This window comes from Strongylocentrotus purpuratus, unplaced genomic scaffold, assembly GCF_000002235.5.
Source record: "Strongylocentrotus purpuratus isolate Spur 01 unplaced genomic scaffold, Spur_5.0 spur5_scaffold_2, whole genome shotgun sequence".
NCBI classification, from domain to species: domain Eukaryota; kingdom Metazoa; phylum Echinodermata; class Echinoidea; order Camarodonta; family Strongylocentrotidae; genus Strongylocentrotus; species Strongylocentrotus purpuratus.
Window position 1 is genome coordinate 20,148,800 of NW_022145605.1, and position 23,205 is coordinate 20,172,004.

At 36.4% G+C, this 23,205-nt stretch overlaps 2 protein-coding genes across 2 annotated transcripts; both read left to right on the forward strand.

Moving 5' to 3' along the window:
- The first annotated feature begins 2,897 nt into the window (after window positions 1–2,897).
- On the forward strand, window positions 2,898–7,156 carry LOC115926533. The gene is made up of 4 exons (XM_030991326.1): window positions 2,898–3,098; window positions 3,943–4,056; window positions 4,721–4,813; window positions 5,943–7,156. Exons 1-4 carry the CDS (start codon window positions 2,909–2,911, stop codon window positions 6,431–6,433), a joined length of 888 nt encoding a protein of 295 aa, XP_030847186.1. The 5' UTR covers window positions 2,898–2,908; the 3' UTR covers window positions 6,434–7,156.
- An 11,000-nt stretch (window positions 7,157–18,156) lies between these two features.
- On the forward strand, window positions 18,157–22,961 carry LOC115926413 (short-chain collagen C4-like). Its single transcript, XM_030991102.1, has 5 exons — window positions 18,157–18,168; window positions 18,551–18,803; window positions 19,617–19,694; window positions 20,681–20,815; window positions 21,947–22,961. The coding sequence occupies exons 1-5, from the start codon at window positions 18,157–18,159 to the stop codon at window positions 22,435–22,437; spliced, it is 969 nt and encodes a 322-aa protein (XP_030846962.1). The 3' UTR covers window positions 22,438–22,961.
- The last annotated feature ends 244 nt before the right edge of the window (window positions 22,962–23,205 follow it).

Here is a 23,205-nt window from a genome sequence, read left to right on the forward strand (position 1 = left end):
AAACAATCGTTAAAAATTCGTTTTTTGTTTAAACGAAAAGCACATCCACCACGACGTACGTTATCACTAGCTCTTTCATTGGAACCCTCATGTCTAATTGACTTTTGAAAGTTCACCCACCGTACTTTGATCAAAATAGGTTGCAAGCTCGTCATTGCCTATGGTACACATGTGAAACAAGTCGAACTTTGGACTCAGTTTGCCAAGCGATTTTAAGATTATAGGTCAAGCACATGAAGAATAAGAAGCATGAATTATCATAGATCACTTCTGCTTGGTTCATTTAGTCCATTTCATCCAACCCCCACCGTAATTTTTCCATTTAGTAAAAGCTAAACATTTTGCCGAGGTTTGCAAAAACATGAATTTTCATGAACGGTCAGACAATATAGTCTTTTAGTACGTAACGTATATTGAATGAGAATGGGCGATGATCCGTCCAGGAGGTAGAGGTCAGTGGTTTGTGCTGGCAAAGTTCCAGTGAGCAGAAATGAGACAAGCGGAGCCATATGACTTAGCCCCTCTTTACCAAAATCGTTTGGCACATGCCATGAGTTGTAGGTGTAGGGAATCGGAGACCACCAAGCTTGAACCCATCACTGTCTGTCCGTGTTGGCTCCAATAGCGCTGTAATATGTAGCCTTTAACAACACTAATGCACAATCCAATTCATTTCGAAGACTACAATGCGTTCTTTCTCCGAGAAAATTGGCAAAATTGACCAAGATAAGCTATTTTGTTCGTAAAATTTTGCTCTGATATAAAAACACCATTTCCACTGAATGTTGTGGTGTATGCAGGTATTTAGGGGTGGCTCTTAAAAAGTAGTTTTAAAAGGAAGTTTATGAAGTATGCCAACCATCACATAAAACTTATGGCCACTGTGTGTTGTGAATGGGTGTTGCAATTCACATTATGAATGGTGTCTGATCAGAAATGTGTGTCGGCAAGGGGGACACCAGGTCCAAGACGGGGGCCTACTTACCCCCAGTTGTTCATTTCACGTTGAAAGGCACTATCATGAAGCATATTTGGTTGTCGTGTCACCATTCTAATTTGAATGCACTTCATTTTAAGAAGTTGTTTCTTTGCTGTGAGTTTGATCAATGTAAAAGTCACATTACCAGAACATTATTCTGAAAGTATTTAAACATAATTTAAAGCACCTTTATTAAAGTTTAAAAAAAAAAAAAACTACAGAAATATTTTCGACCACATTGTTTTAAAATCGTTTCAAAATTACAGTAAGTTCATTGGCTGTATGTTTCTCTTTCAAAAAGTGTTTGAACTAACTATAACAATCCCATTTTCATTCAAATTGTATTTAAAATGTATTGATTTGTAACTGTCCTTTATTACCCTTTGGTGATGAAGTCATTAATCATTGTTATCTCATTGATCAGTTACATCATGACCACAATTTTGTTACCAAATAAAGAGAAGAAGTTACTGAAGAGAATACAAAACTTTCTATATGCGTAACATTTTTCATGTTTATGTAAATTATGCAAATGTGCTTAAGGGTCTCCAATTCCCAACACCTACCCTACCCCCTGGACATCCACCCCCGGATAACCACCCCCAGTCAACTACCCCCAGGACAACTAACCACTAGGACAACTACCCCCTAGAGCAACCACCCTGTAGGACGACTACCCCCTGAGACAACTACCACCGGACAACTACCCCCTAGGACAACTTCCCCGGACAATTACCCCCGGACAATTACTCCTAAGGATAGTTGTCCGGGGCGGGTGTCCTAGAGGAAGGTTGTCGTAGGGGTTAGTTGTCCGGGGGTAGTTGTCCTAGGGGCAGTTGTCCTAGGGGGTAGTTATCTGAGTGTTAGTTGTCCCGGGGTAGTTGTCCCGCGGATAGATGTCCTAGAGGGTGGTTGCCCTAGGGGGTAGTTTTCCTAGGGGGTAGTTGTCCTAGGGGGTAGTTGACTGGCGGTGGTTATTCGGGGTGGATGTTTTTGGCCAATGCTTTTAGCTACCAGCAACTTGTCGTAGGGTTGGAAGGCATGTTTCGCCAGAAAAAAAAATTCCATATCAGATTTGAAGAGTACCTTCACATATCAAAACGTTTGGGTTACTGAACAGTGCTTGTTTTTTTTATTAACAAAAAGTGTTTTCTGGAGAAGGACGTGAAAAACACGCCTTTTTGTTTACATCCATCTCCTTTCTGCTAAAAGTATCAATTTAGCCTAGATTGACTAGTATAAAACGACAAAGACTATGTTCTTTCGGGTAAAACAAACAAATTACCATTTCATTATGATTTACTAATGTATTTTATTTGTTAAAGTAGTCAATCTACTGTTATTTTTAGCTTGTTTTCTGTGTAAAATCAACGGGTCTGGCGACAGAGTCCTATTACCATGTAACAATGCGAGAAACCGCCCGCGTCTATTTTTTAGTTTGAGAAAATCTTTTTCTATCTAATTTTATCTTTCCAACCATATGAGACTCTTTTTTGATTGATCAATGTTACCCCGCGTCTCCTAGATGTAAGACCATCACATCTTTGCCGAGCGAAAGTTTTTGGTGAGATGATTCAGTTTGAGAACTCTGTCGCCTATACAGTAGTCTCTGTCACGGTCCACGCACTTAATACAATCCACAGTGGTGGAACGATACCGGCTGAACAGAGATACGGGATACGTAATCTATTGTGTGCACAGAGCATGACTGATGCATTTTCTTCAATTCCAATAGGGTTCATTTAGCTCCACACGTTTTGATAAGTATGTTCCGCCGCCTTAATCACAGAAAATAATATCGAGGGTACATATTAGTGATTTTATTTTTAAATTTGTATCCTAACTTCTCAACTACAAATCATGTAGGAATCTGTTGCTGAGATCACTCGTTCCTTCTCAACTCTTGAGCTCATCGCGATGAATCCATCAATGATGTCTAAGATTCAACTTCCTGACTCTCTCGAGACCGACTTTGAGCTGAGAGAACCTGAAAAGACACGACGTCGAAGGCAAGTCGACTCGCCATCGACTCTCCCAACATCGGTCCCACCATCTGGTGCCGAGCAGCCAAGCCTGGGACAGAACCCATTCGGACCATACTCATGGCCTATGTATTCTGGTATGAAAACCAGGTCACAGTTTCTTAAAATTTATTATCAATAACAGTTGCTAAATTTGTCTGACAAATTTCAGTATAGCTTAAAATATTTTTTGTAACTAGTTATTGATAACAAGTCTTTTGAAAGAGAGACCAGAAGTTTCTTGATTTCTCTATTGCCCATCGCACACGAAGGCTCACCTATGAACAAAATTAGTTCGTGCGCCTGGAAATCAAGCGTTTCTGTTGCATTTACCTTTTGAGTGATGCTACTCTCACCAGGCAAGTAAATAGGAAGTCCACTCCGCAAGTCTCTTGCGTATATAGTCCTATATACAATTATTCATCATCCAATAATGTATCGTCTGCAATGGGCATTGGACGCCTTGCAGGCGTTGAGGCGCCTGAAAGCCAGCATGTAACAATCAAGACATTCAGATTTCCAAAATCAGATCGGAAACCACTGCAATAGACAGGGCAGTACTGGTAGACTGTACGTCATGAAAGTAGAAACATCATTGAAGCTAACAGATGCGTTAGCTAGAAGAAAAGAGAAAAATAAGAGAGCCCTAAATGCCAAAACTAACTTCCAGAGCCGTAAGTAATATTGGTTGGCCACGTTAGACCATTTAAAGTCCGAACATAAGGAGATATCAATATTCGAGACTAAAAGGTCTATGATTCTACCAGAAAAAAATTGATAAGAAAAGATCAATGGAACGTACGACATAGGCCATGATCATCCAGATTGAGAATAACCTTCAGACAGAGCTATTATGCTTGAAATATAATGTTAGCAGGCAGGAATGTTTAAGCCTCGCAGATCATTAAACTTGATATGAAAAAATATGTTGTTCTTATTTAGGTCAATGTTTCTTGTGTCCTGCTGGTGTTCCTGGAGAAAAAGGTTGTCAAGGCCCACAAGGGGTTGCCGGTAGGGACGGGAGAGACGGACGGGATGCACCGACAGGTCCACAAGGTAGGCCTATAACAACATCTATCTGACTCGATATAGCACGACATGCAGAGGTTGTAGAAGATTCATAATTTTGACATTGTAATCATTGAAGCCGGAGAATGCATGTCTAGCGAAATAAAAACTCAAGTTATTTGAAAACACTTCGGACATTATAACTCATGTGTTGTCTTTGGCAATTTACACAATACGTGATACTACAGACCTATATTAACTAAGACAATATGGAGACGGATAATTGTGGGTCACTCGAGGTTGCTTTGTTTTCATATGCTTATGTAATAACGGCCGCTGCTTAAAAAAGCATACGGGCAGTTAGTCATTGATATGGTGAGAACATAAGCCGGACAAATTACACAAAAATATGTTTGTAACTTTTTAGGCTTCATTGAATTGACCGCGTTTTATACTATCCGTTATCAAATAAATTCTGTCTGTGGACTCCGATGTATACAATTCCTAAATTGTTAACATTTTAGCTGAGGAAACACCCATTTCACACAACGGCCAAACAAATTGAACTGAATCCACTTTCTATAAACTCGATTCAATTTATGACTAATGATGGCATTCCTTATACCACATATATAGATGCCAAACGTCTGGAATACAGTTGAATTTTGTCTAAATGGATTCCGATAAAACTTCTGAATGTTTCACATTTTAGCTCAAAAAACACCCACTCCACCCAGCGACGGTGTCATCTATATCCGCTGGGGTAACGATGTATGTCCTGAAGATGCAGAACTCATCTATTCAGGTTGGTATAGATGAGTAATATTAAAAAAAGGGGGGAAATCTGAACATGATTTTGACATGATTGCAAGGACTTTCTTTAAATCGACCACAGTCAATTTAAATAGCCTTGTCCGTCTGTCATATTAAAATGTGCGAATACTCTGACGTATTTCAAATATGGTAGGGAATGAAATATCTGCGAGTTAATTTTTTGAGAGTCTTTGCTAACTTGTTTCAATGTTAGTGTAATTTATTATCAATCTGATGTTGTGAAACAAAAATGTCTTTATCGCCACAAACGAAACACGTGCCTTCAGTAGCCTCACTGGCTGAAACTTAAGTGCACAAGAATGGTGAGGGTTAAGTGAATGCACACAAGTATGCCCAGTTTCTTTGAGTTATTGTAGTGCTGACCCTCATTTATTACAGTATTAAAGATAATAATATTATTAAACAGAATGTCATGCTATAACAAAGCGATCATTAGCATTCACTAATGTTCAGGTAGTAATAATAGCTACAATTATATTTCGCAAATATCAATCCAATGGGATGATCAAGGGGCCTATTACCAATTACTATAATTACCCTGTTTTTAGCCCACCTGCCCTAAAAAACAAAGACGCTAAGGACATTCAATGAATTAATATTTACCAGATTTACCTTTACTACTTTTGGGTGGAGAGTGGCAAATGTAGATAAATTATTGCAAAAGCACCTTAAGTGCGGAACTTGAACCGTGAACCATGTGCTCAACATTCCGGTGACGTAGCGCTACACATTGTTTGGAAAAGTGAAGTATTTAATCCCATTACAAACCATGATGATTAGCCCAAGTGCAAAATTCAGATGTCATCACGTGCCGAAGAGGTGTCGTAGATTATGTCATCAGACAGTAGATCCTAATTGGTTCGTTGTTCGAGTCCCACTCCCGTGCTAATGTCCTTCACCAAGACATTAATCCACATGTATACCACTCTCCACTCAGGTTTAGATGGGCACCTGGTAGGAAACTATTCCTTGAACGTTCTCCGGAGTTGCCTTCAATTTATTGCCATTGGTCCTTCATCATTCTTAATTTAGATTCTGATGATTTTGAACTTAAGTTGAATTACCTTTGTTTGTCTTACATTGCTTTGTGATTTATTCAGGTACTATTGGAGGTGCACACTACACTCATTCTGGTAGCGGCTCAAATTATCTCTGCATGCCGGACACGCCTATCTATGACGAAGTAGAAACTTCCTTACATAATGAACGAGCCCGCCTATACTCCTCTGAATACCAAGTGAGCGGCGGTCCGTCACGCATGCAATCCAGTCTTGACCAGACTCCGACCTGTGCAGTCTGCAGGGCGCCCTCTGGCCGCACCAGCAAACTTATGATTCCTGCCCGCAACGTGTGTCCTTCTCAAGAGTGGCGTTTAGAGTACGCTGGTTATATTATGGCACAGAGATACAACCAGAAGAGAACGGAATTCGTGTGTGTGGACCGAGAGATGGTTCCTAAAGCGGGTACCCTGGGGAATCAGAATGGTGTGCTGTTGCACCTGACAGAAGTTCGGTGTCAGGTGGGTGATGGCTTGGATTGTGGACCCTACATCGATGGTTACGAAATTACTTGCGCCGTCTGTACTATCTGAAGTCCTACTATTACATTCCACTTCATTTCGTGTAGTTTGACACACTTGTCAGTTCTTTTAATGCTTTTAGAACATTTTATTTTCATACACACAACAGTGATACAATGTACACCTTAGTTTCAGACACATACTAGTGATAAAGTGTAAAACTTAGTTTCATAGAAAGACAACACCTTAGTTTCAAACACACAATAGTGATAAAATGTACACCTTAGTTTTATACGCATAGCAGTGATAAAATGTACACCTTAGTTTTATACGCATAGCAGTGATAAAATGTACACCTTAGTTTTATACGCATACCAGTGATAAAATGTACACCTTAGTTTTATACGCATAGCAGTGATAAAATGTACACCTTAGTTTTATACGCATAGCAGTGATAAAATGTACACCTTAGTTTTATACGCATAGCAGTGATAAAATGTACACCTTATTTTTATACGCATAGCAGTGATAAAATGTACATCTTAGTTTTATACGCATAGCAGTGATAAAATGTACACCTTAGTTTTATACGCATAGCAGTGATAAAATGTACACCTTAGTTTTATACGCATAGCAGTGATAAAATGTACACCTTAGTTTCAGACACATACCAGTAATAAAATGTAAACCCTAGTTTCATACATACAACATAGATAAAGTGTCATGTAAAATTAGGCCTGTTTTGTCGATGGTTCTCTAAATGTTGTAAATGTATATTAAATTTCATGATAGATTGTTTTTTCCTTCAGGAAAGAATAGTTCTTTTGCTACTCTGAACTTTCTGATACAAAATTGTATTCATTCTCACAGAAGTGTGATACGAAACTCATTGATCGCTCAATGATTATGTCAACATATAAGAGTTTTCATTAAACAATCTGAATTAAACAGACAGTGTCTACATAATTTCAAAGGTCTTTAGGTGTAATTAATGTTGTCTATGATGCTATAAGAAAACGGTTGTGAGAGAACAGGTTTGACGGGAACTTGCTTTAGAGCAATCATATCTGCTTATGGAGATTTTAAAAAGTCCATTCATATCAGGTCTTTCCATTTATGCGTGGTCATGCTAAAATATATAGTAAAGAGAAATCTTTAAATCCTGAATACCTGTTTATTATTCTACAGAGTTACAATTTGGGAATGATCTAGATGGTTAATTTAACAGAGCTCACTGGCGTATTTTAATTACAACAATTTCTAATCCATTATATTAATGGCTCTGAATAGAGCGATCCATCTGTATTATTATAAAACAATTATCATAATTATTAATGTATATATGTTTTTTTTTATACCGTAAACCAAGCCAAACCAAACTATATACGAGTTTGCCTGAAAACAACATGATCATTTTCAGTGTAGTCAGTAAAACACATTCGCTCTTTCAAGGAGAACATAGTGACCCAGTGGCGGATCCAGGGGGGGGGGGGGCGGCGCGTAAAAACACTTTAATTTTACCCTTTTTTGGAGATGCCCCCGCCCCTGGCGCCCAAGGGGGGGGGGGGAGGGGTGCATTTTTCGAATTTTCAAGAGCCAAAACAAAAAATTAGTGCTCACTATCCCCCCACCCCCACTTAGCGAATTATCGGCCGGCGCGATTTCCAAATTTCGGGAGCAAAGAAAAAAAGAAGAACAAATTAGTGCTCACTACCACTAAATTTCAAATTGATTTCAAATTTGGGCCCCTCCCTAAGAAATCCTTGATCCGCGCCTGTTTTGACCTGCTATACTTTTAAAACCCACATCCATTTCATATACAATTAGCCGCAACCCCAGTCCTTTCAAGGTGAATCATGGACGAAATTAGTCAGTCATTTCTAAGTCTCATCTATCAGTACCTTTGAGTAGGCAGCTGGATATTGGCGGGTCCATATTGGATTGGATAACTTCCTGACAAATCTTTCACTCGACCTTGCTACTTCCAAGGCGTTGTTAGTTATTAATTGGTCCTGTTTGGACAGCTAGAGTCAAACAAAATATACATAGAAATTAATCATAAGTCACCTTGAGCCATCATAACAAAAAGAATTAAGGATCGCATGTGAAAGGGTGACTGTCTACATGTACTTCTGCATAAGAAATTACCTTGCCCCTTTCACATTTTGCCATACAATTTGAATGTCAAGCTAGCCTATTCTGCGCTCAGGTTAATACACATTAATGAAATGGTTCTAGATACTTAGAGTTTTTTTTAATCGGTGTATTTCACACAATCTCTGCTTAATACACAATTGGTTGTGCCGAACTAGCTCTGGCCCCTCCCTGTCACCAAATTTGGAAAAGACTGGGAGGGGCTTAAGTGTTACAGTGGTACAAATACCGAAGCAAACCAGCTTCTTGGACAGTTGAAATCACCAAGCATTCATCTTCTCACCAAAGTGATTGCAGAAATCTATCAAAACACTCTTCAAGATGAAGTCGTTTTTTGTTATCACTCTAGTTCTATTTTCATGTCTGTGTCTTGTTGGAGTCACCCAAGCCGTTGCTGTTGCAAAGGAAGGTCCGCAAGATGAAGGTGAGGTTTCTGGGCAGATTTCATTTATGTAATTATGCTACTTATCACTGTAAATTTCTACCATTGATGTCTTGTACACAATTGCTGCAATGGGGTAGATGACCTAATAATACATTTAAAAAATAATGTGTAGGATTGGACAGAGGAAGATATAGGAGGTGGATACGATGTGAATATATTGATGCATAACAATAACATATTTCAATGTAAAATGAAAATATTGACATTTTGTTTGTTAATTTGCTGGAAATAAAAATCAATAAAATCCATATGGAGGGGAAGAGAATGGTAACAAAAAATTACTTGAAAGGACCATTAAAATTTGTTAAACTTTATTTTCGTGTACGGAGTATTATCATCTCTTGTCTTTGTGTGTATCTTTTCGAACACCAAGGAGAAATTTAGACTTTCTAATATATATATATATATTCAAGTTAGCTGATAATTATGTATGATTGATATTGAGCGACTCCCTCTGATTCTACATAAATGTTAACTAACATAGTTTATTATATTTTCGTTGATACTTTTTATTCCTTGTTTTATCTGTAATAAGGATTATGTTTCAGCTAATATGACATTCATGATATTACAGGTAACGGTCACAATAATATTGTACCAAGAACTTGTCAAAGTTAAACAAGATTTTGATCGAAATGTTAGAAATAATTGAGCACTTTGATAACCAATTGAAATTGTGTTTATTCTTTCTCACACACACACACACACACACACACACACACAATCTCTATCTCTCTCCCCTTGTCTCATTTTCTGCTTCTATCCGACTGTCTGTATCTCCCACTATCCCTACGCGCACATTCCTCTTCCTCTCCTACCCCACACCCTCTATCTTCCTCTTTCTTATTCCTTTTCTCTACCTTCCATTCTCTCTCTTAATTATCTCTGCTCCACTCTCTCTGTCTCTATCTCATCATATGGATCTTCTGGTATCAAAACGCATCCATCTCCTTGTCTCTCTCTTCTCACACGTAGCTTTTGACCCTGAAAACATTCTAGATTCAGGCAAACTGACCCAGACAGACGAGGATAAAATCTCTGAAATTAGAAAACAAGTACTATTCCTTCTGGTATGTACACGTATTTAAAAGTATACATTGTTGCGTTCCATTTAATACCAATTTGTATAAAATCGGACTGAAGTAAGGCCAAGGCCTTGTTTCCTAACAATCGTATAAAAACAGCAATGATTATAATTACAAATATAAAATGGTAACAACATCAATGATAATAATTATGATACTACTGCTCCTTCTACTACTACTATGAAGAAGAAGAAGAAGATAAAGAAGTAGCAGAAGTAGCAGAAGAAGAAGAAGAAGAAGAAGAAGAAGAAGAAGATAAAGAAGTAGCAGAAGAAGAAGAAGATAATGAAGTAGTAGAAGAAGAAGAAGAAGAAGAGGGAGATAAAGAAGAAGGGGATAGAAGAAGAATCATTTCAGCGGTATGAGTGATTATTTCTCTATGGTCAAGGTTTATACATGCACATACTTCGTGGTAAGAATTTAAGGGAGTAAGAGAGGGGAAACGTAACATATTTGTTAACCTTGAGACTTTTCACTACTTTCCCTCTCTGATAAATCATCCGAACAATGGAATCAACCGAGTAGAATCATCTGTAAAATGAATTATTTTTATTCCTGAAAGCCTAACATGGAAAATAGCCTTGTAGAGACGATGAAAAAATAAGTATAATAATACATCGTCAGTAATCTTGAGAATGTTTACTTCAGTGTTAATACTTAATTAATATGAGCACCAATCGCCCTTGCGTTACAGATTTCTTTCGTGTAAAACTGGTGTGCGTGACCAAAATAACACATTATTTCAATCAATGTATTTTTTCTTTTTTCTTTCTTTTGAAATGTTGTCAATTTTTTGGAGAGAATATTTTAATGCCTTTTCCTACGAGAAACTAAGCAATGTTATAAAGTGCGTATCAATAGAATTGAACCCAATTTAACGTCGTAAGTAGCTCAAACTTATAAGAAATAATTAGTGTGAACTATAAATATATTTTAAAGTAGAGGGTTACTTCTTTCCTGTTCATAATGTTTCTGCCTTGGATGAATGAAAACCAGGGTTTTAAATAAGTCCCGTAAAAATCTGTATGTACCAAGTTTATTCTGATGCACGGAATGTGGTTCAGGCTATATGCAAGCGTTACTTTGGTCTTAAATCCTTTTGAATACTAAAATCTGTTTCGTGCTTCAGTGCTCCATTGTTTAAAGTGATCTCAAAGTGACTGTTTCTAAGCTTTCAAATGACATTATTTCGATCCACAGGATCACCTAAACCTGTTTTGAATATACGTGATATACATGCATTGATATACCTTTTCTAGTTCTGACATTCTTTTACTAATGTAGAACGCTGCCAAAAAGAAATGTTGGGGTAAAATTCAGGTTTTCCCAATATATTTAACATCAGCCTAACGTACCCAAATCCTACCTGAATGCATAAAAATGTAGTTCGGTATTTACATCTTAGGGTTTGCACTTATTTCTTGAATTACATTATTATACATATATATATATATATATATCTGAAATCTTATTATGGACGGTGGACCTCAACGCAGGTAAAGTGTCATAAACAGAAGCCAAAACATTGTTTCAAGTTTTCACTTCAGTTATATCACTGTCTGAGTTTCCTCGTATATTATTGTAGCGAGGATTATTTGTGTTAAAGCGAAACGATGAAATACCCCAATTTCGACATGCTTACACTTCAAATAGTTTTCCATTGTAATTCTACTCTAAAGAATCTATTCGACAAACATGTTTTTGAGCTTCAAAACACCCACGCTCCCCAGGTTACTATCAGTGAAAATAATATTTTTTTAAATCTGTAAAACCTACCAGCGTGGACATCATTTCAAATGATTTCAATCAAGGTACGTTTCTTTTCAAATGTTCCTTTCAAATGTGTTTTTCTTTCTTCTTTTTACCCTTGTTACAAGCCCACCCAACATTATGAAATATCTTATTCACCCACGATACTGCGACGTGTTATAAAGAGTGTTCTAGTTCGTTTATTATGGTATGACTAATTAGGGTCGGAGATAGATTTAATTTGTATGATGATGATGGTGATGATAATTGTTATTACTATCATTATTATAATCATTATCATTATTAATATATCATTATTATGATCTTTGTCATTATTAATATATCATGCGAAATTTGAGATTTTCAAAAAAATTTACAAGTACTTTTTGAGGGAGATTATGCGAGGGATCGAGCACATTTTTGCATTTTTATAAGTCTAAACGCTGCACTGTTGGGCACTCAAAAGCTTAAGAGTATGTTGCAGTCTTTAGTCAGTATTTACTGTACATTTTTGTTTGGCACTTTTACAAATTTTCCGAGGAAGGGGGGGGGGGAGGGAACATGTACCCCTCAATTTTTCATAGTGTCATAAACAGAAGCAAAAATACTGTTTCCATTTTCACATCAGTTATATGTCTGTCTGAGTTTTCTCGTATATTGATTTAGGGTGGAATGTTTGTATCAAAGCGGAACGAAGTAATACCCATATTTGGACATGCTTAAACTTCAAATAGTTTTCCATTGTCATTTTACTCTAAAGAATCTATTCGACAAATACATCTTTGAGCTTCAAAGCACCCACGCTCTTTAGGTAACTATCAGGGAAAATAGTTATTTAAAAAAAGTAAAACATTCCAGCGTTGACATTCTTGCAAACGATTTCATTCAAGGTGCGTTTCTTTTCAGAATGTTCCTTTCAAATGTGTTTTTCTTTCTTCTTTTACCCTAGTTACAAGCCCAGCCGTATGCAATATCTTTTTCACCTACGACACTGTGACATGTTATAAATAGTTTGCCAATCCGTGTATTATGGTATGACTAATGAGGATAGGAGATATATTCAATTTGCATGATGATGATGGTGATGATGATTATTTGTATTATTATCATTATTATAATCATTATCATTATTAACATATCATTATTTCCATCAGCATTATCAACAAAATCATCAAAGGCAGTAGTGTAGTAGTACATGTAGTAGTAGGCAGGTGTAGTGATTTCATCTTTAAAAACAATTGATTTTGATTTTGTTTTAATTCTGCCTTTTACCAAATATATGAACTGAATAACAAAGAACATATTATCGTAAGGTATAATACAAAATATACATATAATAATGACTTAATTTCAACATGTTTTGTTTACGTATGTACATCAAGTAACAAAACTTAATATTTCTATAACATATTATCATCAATTGAAATTATTATCCAAACTATCTGTTGAAAAAGTGCAGGAGACCACAATCGTAAGCGACGCTTGAGTATAGGATGGCGGGCTCAAACAAAATAATTGAAGGTAAAACTTAAAATAAAAAAGGGTTTAAACGATATTTATGTATGATTTTGCGAGTGTGTTTTTGAATGTTTTTTTTTGTGGGTGCGAGCGTGTGTGTGTGTGTGTGTGTGTGGTGGGGGGGGGGGCGACGTAATGTGAGTTTTCCAACAATAATTACTAGTACATCTTGAAGGAGTTTATGCGAGGAGATGTAGCGAGCGAGCAAGAACATTTTTGCTTTTTTATATTAGTCTAAACCTTGCACTCTTGCCCCCCCCCCCCAGAGCTTAAAAGTATGTTGCAATTTTGAGTCAGTATTTGCTATACATTTTTGTCAGGCACTTTTACAAATAATTCAGGGGGGGGGGGGGGACATGCCCCCCTCAATTCTCCGGAGTGTCATAAACAGAAGCCAAAATACTGTTTCCGTTTTTCACTTCAGTTACAAACACTTACACTACAAATAGTTTTCCATTATAATTTCACCCTAAAGAATCTATTCGACAAACATGTTTTCAAGCTTCAAAACACCCACGCTCTTTCTTCAAAGTGTCATAAACAGAAGCTAAAATACTGTTTCCATTTTCTCATCAGTTATCTGTCTGAGTTTTCTCCTATATTGATTTAGGGTGGAATGTTTGTATCAAAGCGGAACGAAGTAATACCCATATTTGGACATGCTTAAACTTCAAATAGTTTTCCATTGTCATTTTACTCTAAAGAATCTATTCGACAAATACATCTTTGAGCTTTAAAGCACCCACGCTCTTTAGGTAACTATCAGTGAAAATAGATATTTAAAAAAAAGTAAAACATTCCAGCGTTGACATTCTTGCAAACAATTTCATTCAAGGTGCGTTTCTTTTCAGAATGTTCCTTTCAAATGTGTTTTTCTTTCTTCTTTTACCCTAGTTACAAGCCCAGCCGTATGAAATAACTTATTCAACTACGACACTGTGACATGTTATACAAAGTATGCCAATCCGTGTATTATGGTATAACTAATGAGGATAGGAGATAGATTAAATTTGTATGATGATGATGGTGATGATGATTATTAGTATTATTATCATTATTATAATCACTATCATAATTGATATATCATTGGTATCTTCAGTATCATCAGCATAATCATCAATGGCCGTAGTGTAGTAGTGCATGTAGGAGTAGCCCTAGTAGTAGTGGTATCATTCCGCTCCTTATTATCCTGGTTATATTACGCAATACATCATGCGCCCAGGATTTTTTCAGTTGCTGTATTTCATCCAAGATGTCCACTCAAAACTCTCAATTCGTTGCTAAAATATTATTAAGAGAAATGAAGAAACATCAGAATATTATTAAACAAAAAGTAGAATATTAGGGAAGAATAAGTAAAGAATAAAATCATGCCAATAGACAATATGTCATAAAGTATTGTATTTAAGTTTATCTTAATGTGCATCTTGCTCAAGATTTGCTCAGTAATTTGATACCAGCGGATGAACATGGACAAACAAATTTGTTTACATGATTGCATTATGTCTTATTCGTTCTAGTTTTTATGTTTTTTGACTGTTTTCAAGACAATATCATTTTTGTCGATCATAGCTCTATCACGTTTTATGTGTCATGGTAAATTAGAAGAAGAAGTAGTAATGTCAGCAGTACCACAATATTATTGGTGTTATTCTTATAGTGATCATTATTATTCTTCTTATTATTATAATCACAATTATCCTTTGTAATACGTCATTGCCAAGATTTATTGCTATACTACATCCAAAATATCTACCTCAAAAACCAATTCGTTGCTGAAATATTATCAAGAGGGAGAGAAATGTTTTAATACATACTGTATATGAAAATGAAGTAAAATATAAAGAAGAAATAAGTAAAGAATACAATCATGACAATAGACAATACGTCATGAATTATTGTCTTTAAACTTACCCTTATTTGCATCTGGCTCGAGTTTTGCTTGTTTATGTGGTACTGGATGATTAACATAAAACAATTAACCAGTTTAAAGTAATTGAATAATCTGTCATTAAACTTTTATTGTTTTGTGACAGTTTCAAGACAATATCAAGAGAAAAGAAGAAACATCGGAATAAAGATTTTGAAATAAAAGTAAGATAACCAGAAGGATAAAATAGAGAATAAAGCAGAATATAAAATATAGAAATAGAACATAAAGTAGAATATATAACAAAACGTATCAAGGTAGAATACAAGATAAAAAATAGAATAGAATAATAAAGTAGACTATAAAGTGGAAGGTATCAGTTTAGATAAGTCTATAATGGTTGATTTTCCCATTTTTATATTTCAAATGAAGGTTCAGCGATACACGAATTTGCACAGTCCACTATTCATTCATTCTTTCCTTCATAATTGTTCATTTTGAATAAAACTGTTATCGCGGCGTTTAGCAGAATTACTAAAGTTTACAAACCAAATTAATAACGTATAATGTAATATACAACAAAACAAACATAATACATTGAATCTGAAAAATAAAGAAGTATAAATGAGAGAAATATAACTTAATACAATAATTGGAAGCATAAATTAAACAGAAATCAGAATAAGCATAAAATAGCGTTTACTGAAGTCATGTGAAAGAAAAAGGACTTAAGTAAGCAGTGAACGGTAAACGAAGCAAGTGTACGTGGCGGGAAATATCGAGAGTAGAAAGTAGAGAGTAGAAAACTTTGCAAATACGAAGTAAATTATCAAAATTAAGAGTGGGAAAGATTTCAAGAGGAAGAGTAAAGGCTGACTGGGGGAAGGTATAGACACAAGCAATAGGGAGCGAAAATGGAAAAACGAAGAAAAAAGAAAAAGAAGACGATGGAGAAAAAGAAGATGAAAAAGAAGAAACAGAAGAAAAAAAGATGAGGGAAAAGAAGGAGAAGTAGAAGAGGGAGAAGAAAGGGAAGATAAAAATAAAAGAGATAAAAGAGTACAAGAACAAAATAAAGTCAAAATATAACACCCTGCCCGAAGTAGACAAAAGGTGGGGCAAAGAGGTTCTAAGACAATTACCCCTGGGCTATCACCCCGGAAAATTACCCCCCGAGGATCATTCCCCCGAGGAGAACTTCATTTCATTTCATTTCATTTATTTATTTAAGCACGGAGGCCTATCTCAGCCCGCGGACTGTTCTTCCGTAGTGCCGTGCATATACATAAAAATATACAATAGCAAATTAACATATATACAACAAAATTCAACATAATAATGATAACATAAATACATACAAAACAAATATATCATACACTAAAATACATATTAAACATTTAAAGGGGACGGGGATTACTCATTAAAGGCTCTTGATTCCATATTCTTATTTAGATTACGTTTGAAATTCATAATAGATAACTCACGTTTAAGTTCTGGTGAGATTGAGTTCCAGCATTTCGCACCGAAATAGCTGAAACTCTTTTTTTAAAAACATGTTTTTAATTTAGGTAGTAACAAATTATTAATTGAATTTCTCATATTACAATTACATTTTTATAGTTCAAATAAATCTAGCAAGTAATTAGGACAATTATGATTAGCAATTTTATACATCATGTAAAGAGCATGTTTATGTCTTCTTTTTCTAAAAAATCAAGCTTTAACTGCTGATACAGGGAAATTGTACAATATCTGGCATCAACTTTTAATATAATTCTGAGGCTCTATTCTGGAGGACCTGAAGCTTCTTAAAATATTTTTCCTTTAAATTTCTCCAAACCACATCACAATAGTCAAGTTTACTTTGAAATATTGTTTTATAAAACATAAGTGCAATATTCTGAGATATATAGTTCCTCATTCTTTTAAATAGATACAGCTTTTTAATAATATCTTTTCTCATGAAAATTAACATATTCATCCCAATCGAGATTATGATCTATAAACATACCCAGGTATTTGCAATGATGTATTGATTGAGTCTTACATCATTAATATAAAGGTTAATCGTTCGATTTTTAACTTTGGTTCTAGTTCCAAATAAAAAAAGCCCCACTTTTTTTAGTATTGAGAAATACCACGCCAGTCGACTGCGTCGTGTACGCGATGCGTTGTTTGTTATGCGCATAAGTGGGTCGAGTTTTAGTCCACTCATTATGTACCGAACACCAAGCGTCAATCTTTCAAATATTTCAGAAACCAAAATGGAAAAGGAAAATCAATATCATCAAGGAATCATCATCTCTCATTCTCATTTCACGACTCAACGAGTAAAGAAGCTAGTTGCCTTGATGGATGGTTCACTTTATACAGTGTGGTCTATCAGCCTTTTCACACACAGCTAAAATTCTATAAGCATGATTAGTATAAACGTGTTTGAAACGTGTTTAAACTAATCACGAGCCTTTCACACACAGAAATTTCGGTGCGATCGTTAATCGTTTTGTGATTAACTACTGCTCGTAAAATGCGCAGTAGTACCATTGCGCATTGAAGGTCATGCCATATCAATCAAAGTGCACGCTCCATCCAGTTTAAACACGTCTGAAACACGTTTAAACACGAATAACCTTTCACACACAAAATGTCAAGCTCTCTAGATACGAACTTCGTATCTGCAGCCTGCTTTTAGGGGCGTATGATTCGCGACTTCGTATCTATCCCAACATCGTATAAACGATGTTCACACTGGGAAAATTTTCTATAAACATGTTTAAAACTGTTGAGTTAAACACGTTTATAGAAATCATCTCTGGATACGATGAATTTTAGCTGTGTGTGAAAAGGCTGTATGTAGGACAACTCTCTCTTTTGTTTTGTAAAAGAACATTTTGACCTATATCATTTTTTTTCTGTCGTGTATTTTCATTACACATGATTTGAGAGTTCTCAGTTAATCGATACCAGGCATACGATGTCAACTTCGGTACAAATATCTTTTTCTGTTTATTCTTGCACACATTAAGTTCATTTTTAACGGCTTTTAGAGATTATGTTATACTAAAACAGTGCAATTTTATAATTCACTTTCAGACCACCTTTTGGTCCATCTTTTTATGAATGATTAAAATCTTCAAAATCTACTAATACTGCTTGAAGGCGGACTATGGATTAACGTGTTTGTGGTTAATAGTCTCCTGGCAACTTGTCGTAGGGTTGGAAGGCACAACCAGAATACAATTCCATAACAGATTTGAAGAGACCCTTACCACAGTGCCTTTATGATAGAAAATAATATCGAGGGTATGTATTAGTGATTTTCTTTTCTATAACTTGTATCTTAACTTTTCAACTACCAAATCATGTAGGAATCCGTTGCTGAGATCACCCGTTCCTTCTTAACTCTCGAGCTCGTCGCGAAGAATCCATCAATGATGGCAAAGATTCACATTCCTGCTTCTATCGAGACCGAGTTTGAGCTGGGAGAACCTGATAAGACACGACGTCGAAGGGAACTCGACTCGTCATCGACTCTCCCGACATCGTTCCCACCATCTGGTGCCGAGCAGCCAAGCATGGGTCAGAACCCATTCGGACCATACTCATGGCCTATGTATTCTGGTATGCAATCCAGGTCCCAGTTTATAAAAATGTCGTATTAAAATAGCGAATCTAATACAATGAATTTAGCATAGCTTAAAATTTAGTAATTCATAACAAGTCTTATGAAACAGAGACCACAAGTTTTGTGATTTCTCTAATCCCCATCGTACACGAAGGCCCACCTACAAAGAAAATTAGTGCGTGCACCAGGAAATCAAATGTTTACGTTGCATTTACCTTTCGAATGATGATACTCTAACTAGGCATGCCAAAAAAAGCTAGACCCCACAAGTTGCTTGTGTATATAGTCCTACATCAGCAAATAATGTATCGTATGCACTGGGTATTCGACACATTGCAGGCCTTGAGGCGCCTAAAAACCCAGCATGTAATAATCAAAAAATGGACCTCGAAATTTCCAAAATCAAATCTGAAACCACTGTATTAGACAGTGCCGTATTGGTAAACTGTACATCTCGAAAGTATAGACATCATTGAAGCTTATAGATGCGTAAACAAGAAGAAAATAGAAAAATAAGAGAGCCCTCAATGCCCAAACGAACTTCCAGGGTCATAGGTCATGTTGGTTGGCCACGCGAGTCCCTTCAAAGTCCGAAAATAGGAGATATCAATATTCGAAACTAAATCTCTATGAGTCAACTAAAAGAAAAAAGAAATTATCAATGGAACGTATGAAGTAGGTCATTATCATGCAGGTTAAGAAAAACTTTCAGAAAGAGCTATTTGACTTGAAATATATGCAAGCAGAAGTATTTAAGCCTCGCAGATCATTAACCTGGATATGAAATATATATGCTGTTTCTTCTTTAGGTCAATGTTTCTTGTGTCCTGCTGGTGTTCCCGGAAGGGACGGGAGAGACGGACGTGATGCACCAACAAGTCTTCAAGGTAGGCATATAACAACATCAACCTGACTCGATATGGCACGACATGCAGATGTAGAACATTCATAACTGTGACATTGTGATTATTCAAGCCGGAATGCATGGCTAGCGAAATAAAAATTCAAGTTATTGGAAAAAACTCTTCGGATATTGTAACTCCTGTGTAGTCTTTGGCAATTTACACAATGAAGAAATACTATTAAGCAAATAACTACCGTTGTTGAAGATGATGGGACAAACTAGCCGAGGCGATCTGGATGTAGCTATCTTTCCGAAGCGAAGCTGAGGAAAGATAGCGTATACATTCTGATCAACGAGGAAGTGATAGTCTGCCATCGCCTGAAACCAAAAGGTGATTATTTGTTTTATATTCCACATCTAAAACAATTTAACTACAAACAGAAAAGGACGTGTATGCATCTACATGAAAGACACCAGGCCCAAATTTACACCAAAAAAGTTAAAAGTTTAACCCAGCCCCTTAAGGGTACGGTGCGCGCATGTGTTTGCTTTAATTGCGCTCATTGTTAATGCGCGCTTAAATACGCCTGTTTTAGTGCGCTTTTGGATAATCTTCAGTGAAAGTGCGTTGCACTGTGTAGATAGTAGAACTATCTACACAGTGTAACGAACTTTTTGCTTCTCCCATCAATAATGGGCGAACTATCTTTCATCACGTGATTTACTTTTGACTAATCGTAGAGCAAGATTCTTAGTATGTGGAAAAAAATAAATATAATATGGAGACGGATAGTTGGAGGTCACTCAAGGGGGCTTTGTTTTCACATTCTCATGTGAAAACAGCCGCCGCTTAAAAAAAAAGCAAACGTGCAATTAGTCATTGATAAGCCGGGAAAATTACACAAACAATATGTTCGTTCATAGATTTTTCGGCTTTCTTAACTTAACCGCATTTGAAAATATCCGTAATCAAATAAATCTTGCCTATAGACTCCGATGTATAAAATTTCTAAATGTTTAACATTTTAGCTGAAAAACCCATTTCACCCAGCGACGATGAGGATCAAGTACGTCCAGTAGGTACCCCTACAAGTCTTCCTGGTGTCATCTATACTCGCTGGGGTAACGATGTATGTCCCGAAGATGCAGAACTCATCTATTCAGGTTGGTGCAGATGGGTAATATTACATGGGGAAGAAAACTTTTAACATGGTTTTGACATGATCGCAAGGACTTTCTTAGAATCAACCACAGGCAATTTCAATATCCTTGTCCGTCTGTCATATTGAAATGTGCGAACACTTTAACGTATCTCAAACATACATGTATTTGGATACACAATAGAGTATGAAATAACCTCGAGTTATTTTATTCGAAAGTCAATGTTAGTGTAATCTATAATCAATCTGGTGTTGTGCAAAAATTCTTCATCATCACAAACGAAACACAAGCCATTAATAGCGTCACTGGCTTAAACTTAAGTGCATAAGAATGGGTGAGGAATACGTGAATGCACAAACGTATGCCAAGTTTTTTGTGACTATTTGAGTTATTGTGATGTTACCCCTATTTATACATTGTAAGCACGATTAAAATTTGTATTAAACTAAAGTTCAATCTCTACCAAAGAGATCATTACATTCACTGATATTAAGGTAGTAATAATTGCTACAATTAAATAGCGCAAATACCAATCCTATCGGATTATCTAAGTGCTTACAAATAATATAACAAATTACCATGGCATTATCCCAGCTGCCCTAAAACACTAAAGGCATTCAATAATTTAATATTTACCAGATTCACACTTTCTACTTCTGGGTGGAGAGTGGGAAATGTAGATACATTTTTGCCGACGCACATTAAATGCGGAACTCGAACCGCGAACCATGTGATAATCATTCCGGTGACGTACCGTTAGACCACGACATCCTTTTACAAACTGTTTGGCAAATGAGCTATGTAATCCCATTACCAACCATGAGGATGAGCTCAAGTGCAAAATTGAGATGCCGTCATGGGCTGTAGAGGTGTCGTATAAGCATTAGATCATATGGTTCAATGTTCGAGTCCCAGACCCCTACGAATGTCCTTTGCCAAGATATGTATCTACATTTGCCACTCTCCACCCAGGTTTAAAATTGTACCTGGAAGAAAATTATTTATTTAACGTTCTCCGGAGTGGCCTTCAGTGGCTGTCATTAGTCTTACATCATTCTTAATTTAGATTTCAATGAACTCGAACTTAAGTGGGTTTACCTTTGTTTGCGTTACATTGCTTTGTGATTTATTCAGGTTCTATTGGAGGTGCACACTACATTCAGACTGGTAGCGGCTCAAATTATCTCTGTATGCCGGACGAGCCTATCTATGACGAGGTAACAGCTTCCAAAGATGAACACCGAGCCAAACTATACACCTCTGAATACGAAGTCCATACTGCTCCTTCACGCATTCAACCAATGCATGACCATACTCCGACCTGCGCAGTCTGTAGGGCGCCCTCTAACCGCACCAGGAAACTTATGATTCCTGCCCGCAACGTGTGTCCTTCTCAAGAGTGGCGTTTAGAGTACGCTGGTTATCTTATGGCAGAGAAATACGAACACAATAGATCGGAATTTGTGTGTGTGGACCGAGAGATGGTTCCTAAAGCGGGTACCATGGGGAATGAGAATGGTGCGCTGTTGTATATGACAGAAGTCCGGTGTCTGGTGGGTGGGGGCTTGGATTGTGGATCCTACATCGATGGTTACGAAATTACTTGCGCTGTCTGTACTATCTGAAGTCCTACTATTACATTCCACTTCATTTCGTGTAGTTTGACAAACTTGTCAGTTCTTTTAATGGTTTTAGAACATTTTATTTTCATACACACAACAGTGACACAATGTACACCTTAGTTTCAGACACATACTAGTGATAAAGTGTAAAACTTAGTTTCATAGAAAGACAACACCTTAGTTTTAAACACACAATAGTGATAAAATGTACACCTTAGTTTTATACGCATAGCAGTGATAAAATGTACACCTTAGTTTCAGACACATACCAGTAATAAAATGTAAACCCTAGTTTTATACATACAGCATGGATAAAGTGTCATGTAAAATTAGGCCTGATTTGTCGATGGTTCTCTAAATGTTGTAAATACATATTGAATTTCATGATAGATTGTTTTTTCCTTCAGGAAAGAATAGTTCTTTGTATTCAATCTCACAGAAGTGTGATACGAAACTCATTGATCGCTCAATGATTATGTCAATTATAAGAGTTTACATTAATCAACCTGAATTAAACAGACAGTGTCTATATAATTTCAAAGGTGTTGAGATGTAATTACTGTTGTCTATGATGCTAGAAGAAAACGGTTGTGAGAGAACAGGTTTGACGGGAACTTGCTTTAGAGCAATCATATCTGCTTATGGAAATTGTTTTAAAAACTATGTTACTAAGTCCATTCATATCCGGTCTTTCCATTTATGCGTGGTCATGCTCAAATAAGGGGAAATCTTTAAATCCTGATTACCGGTTTATCATTCTACAGAGTGACA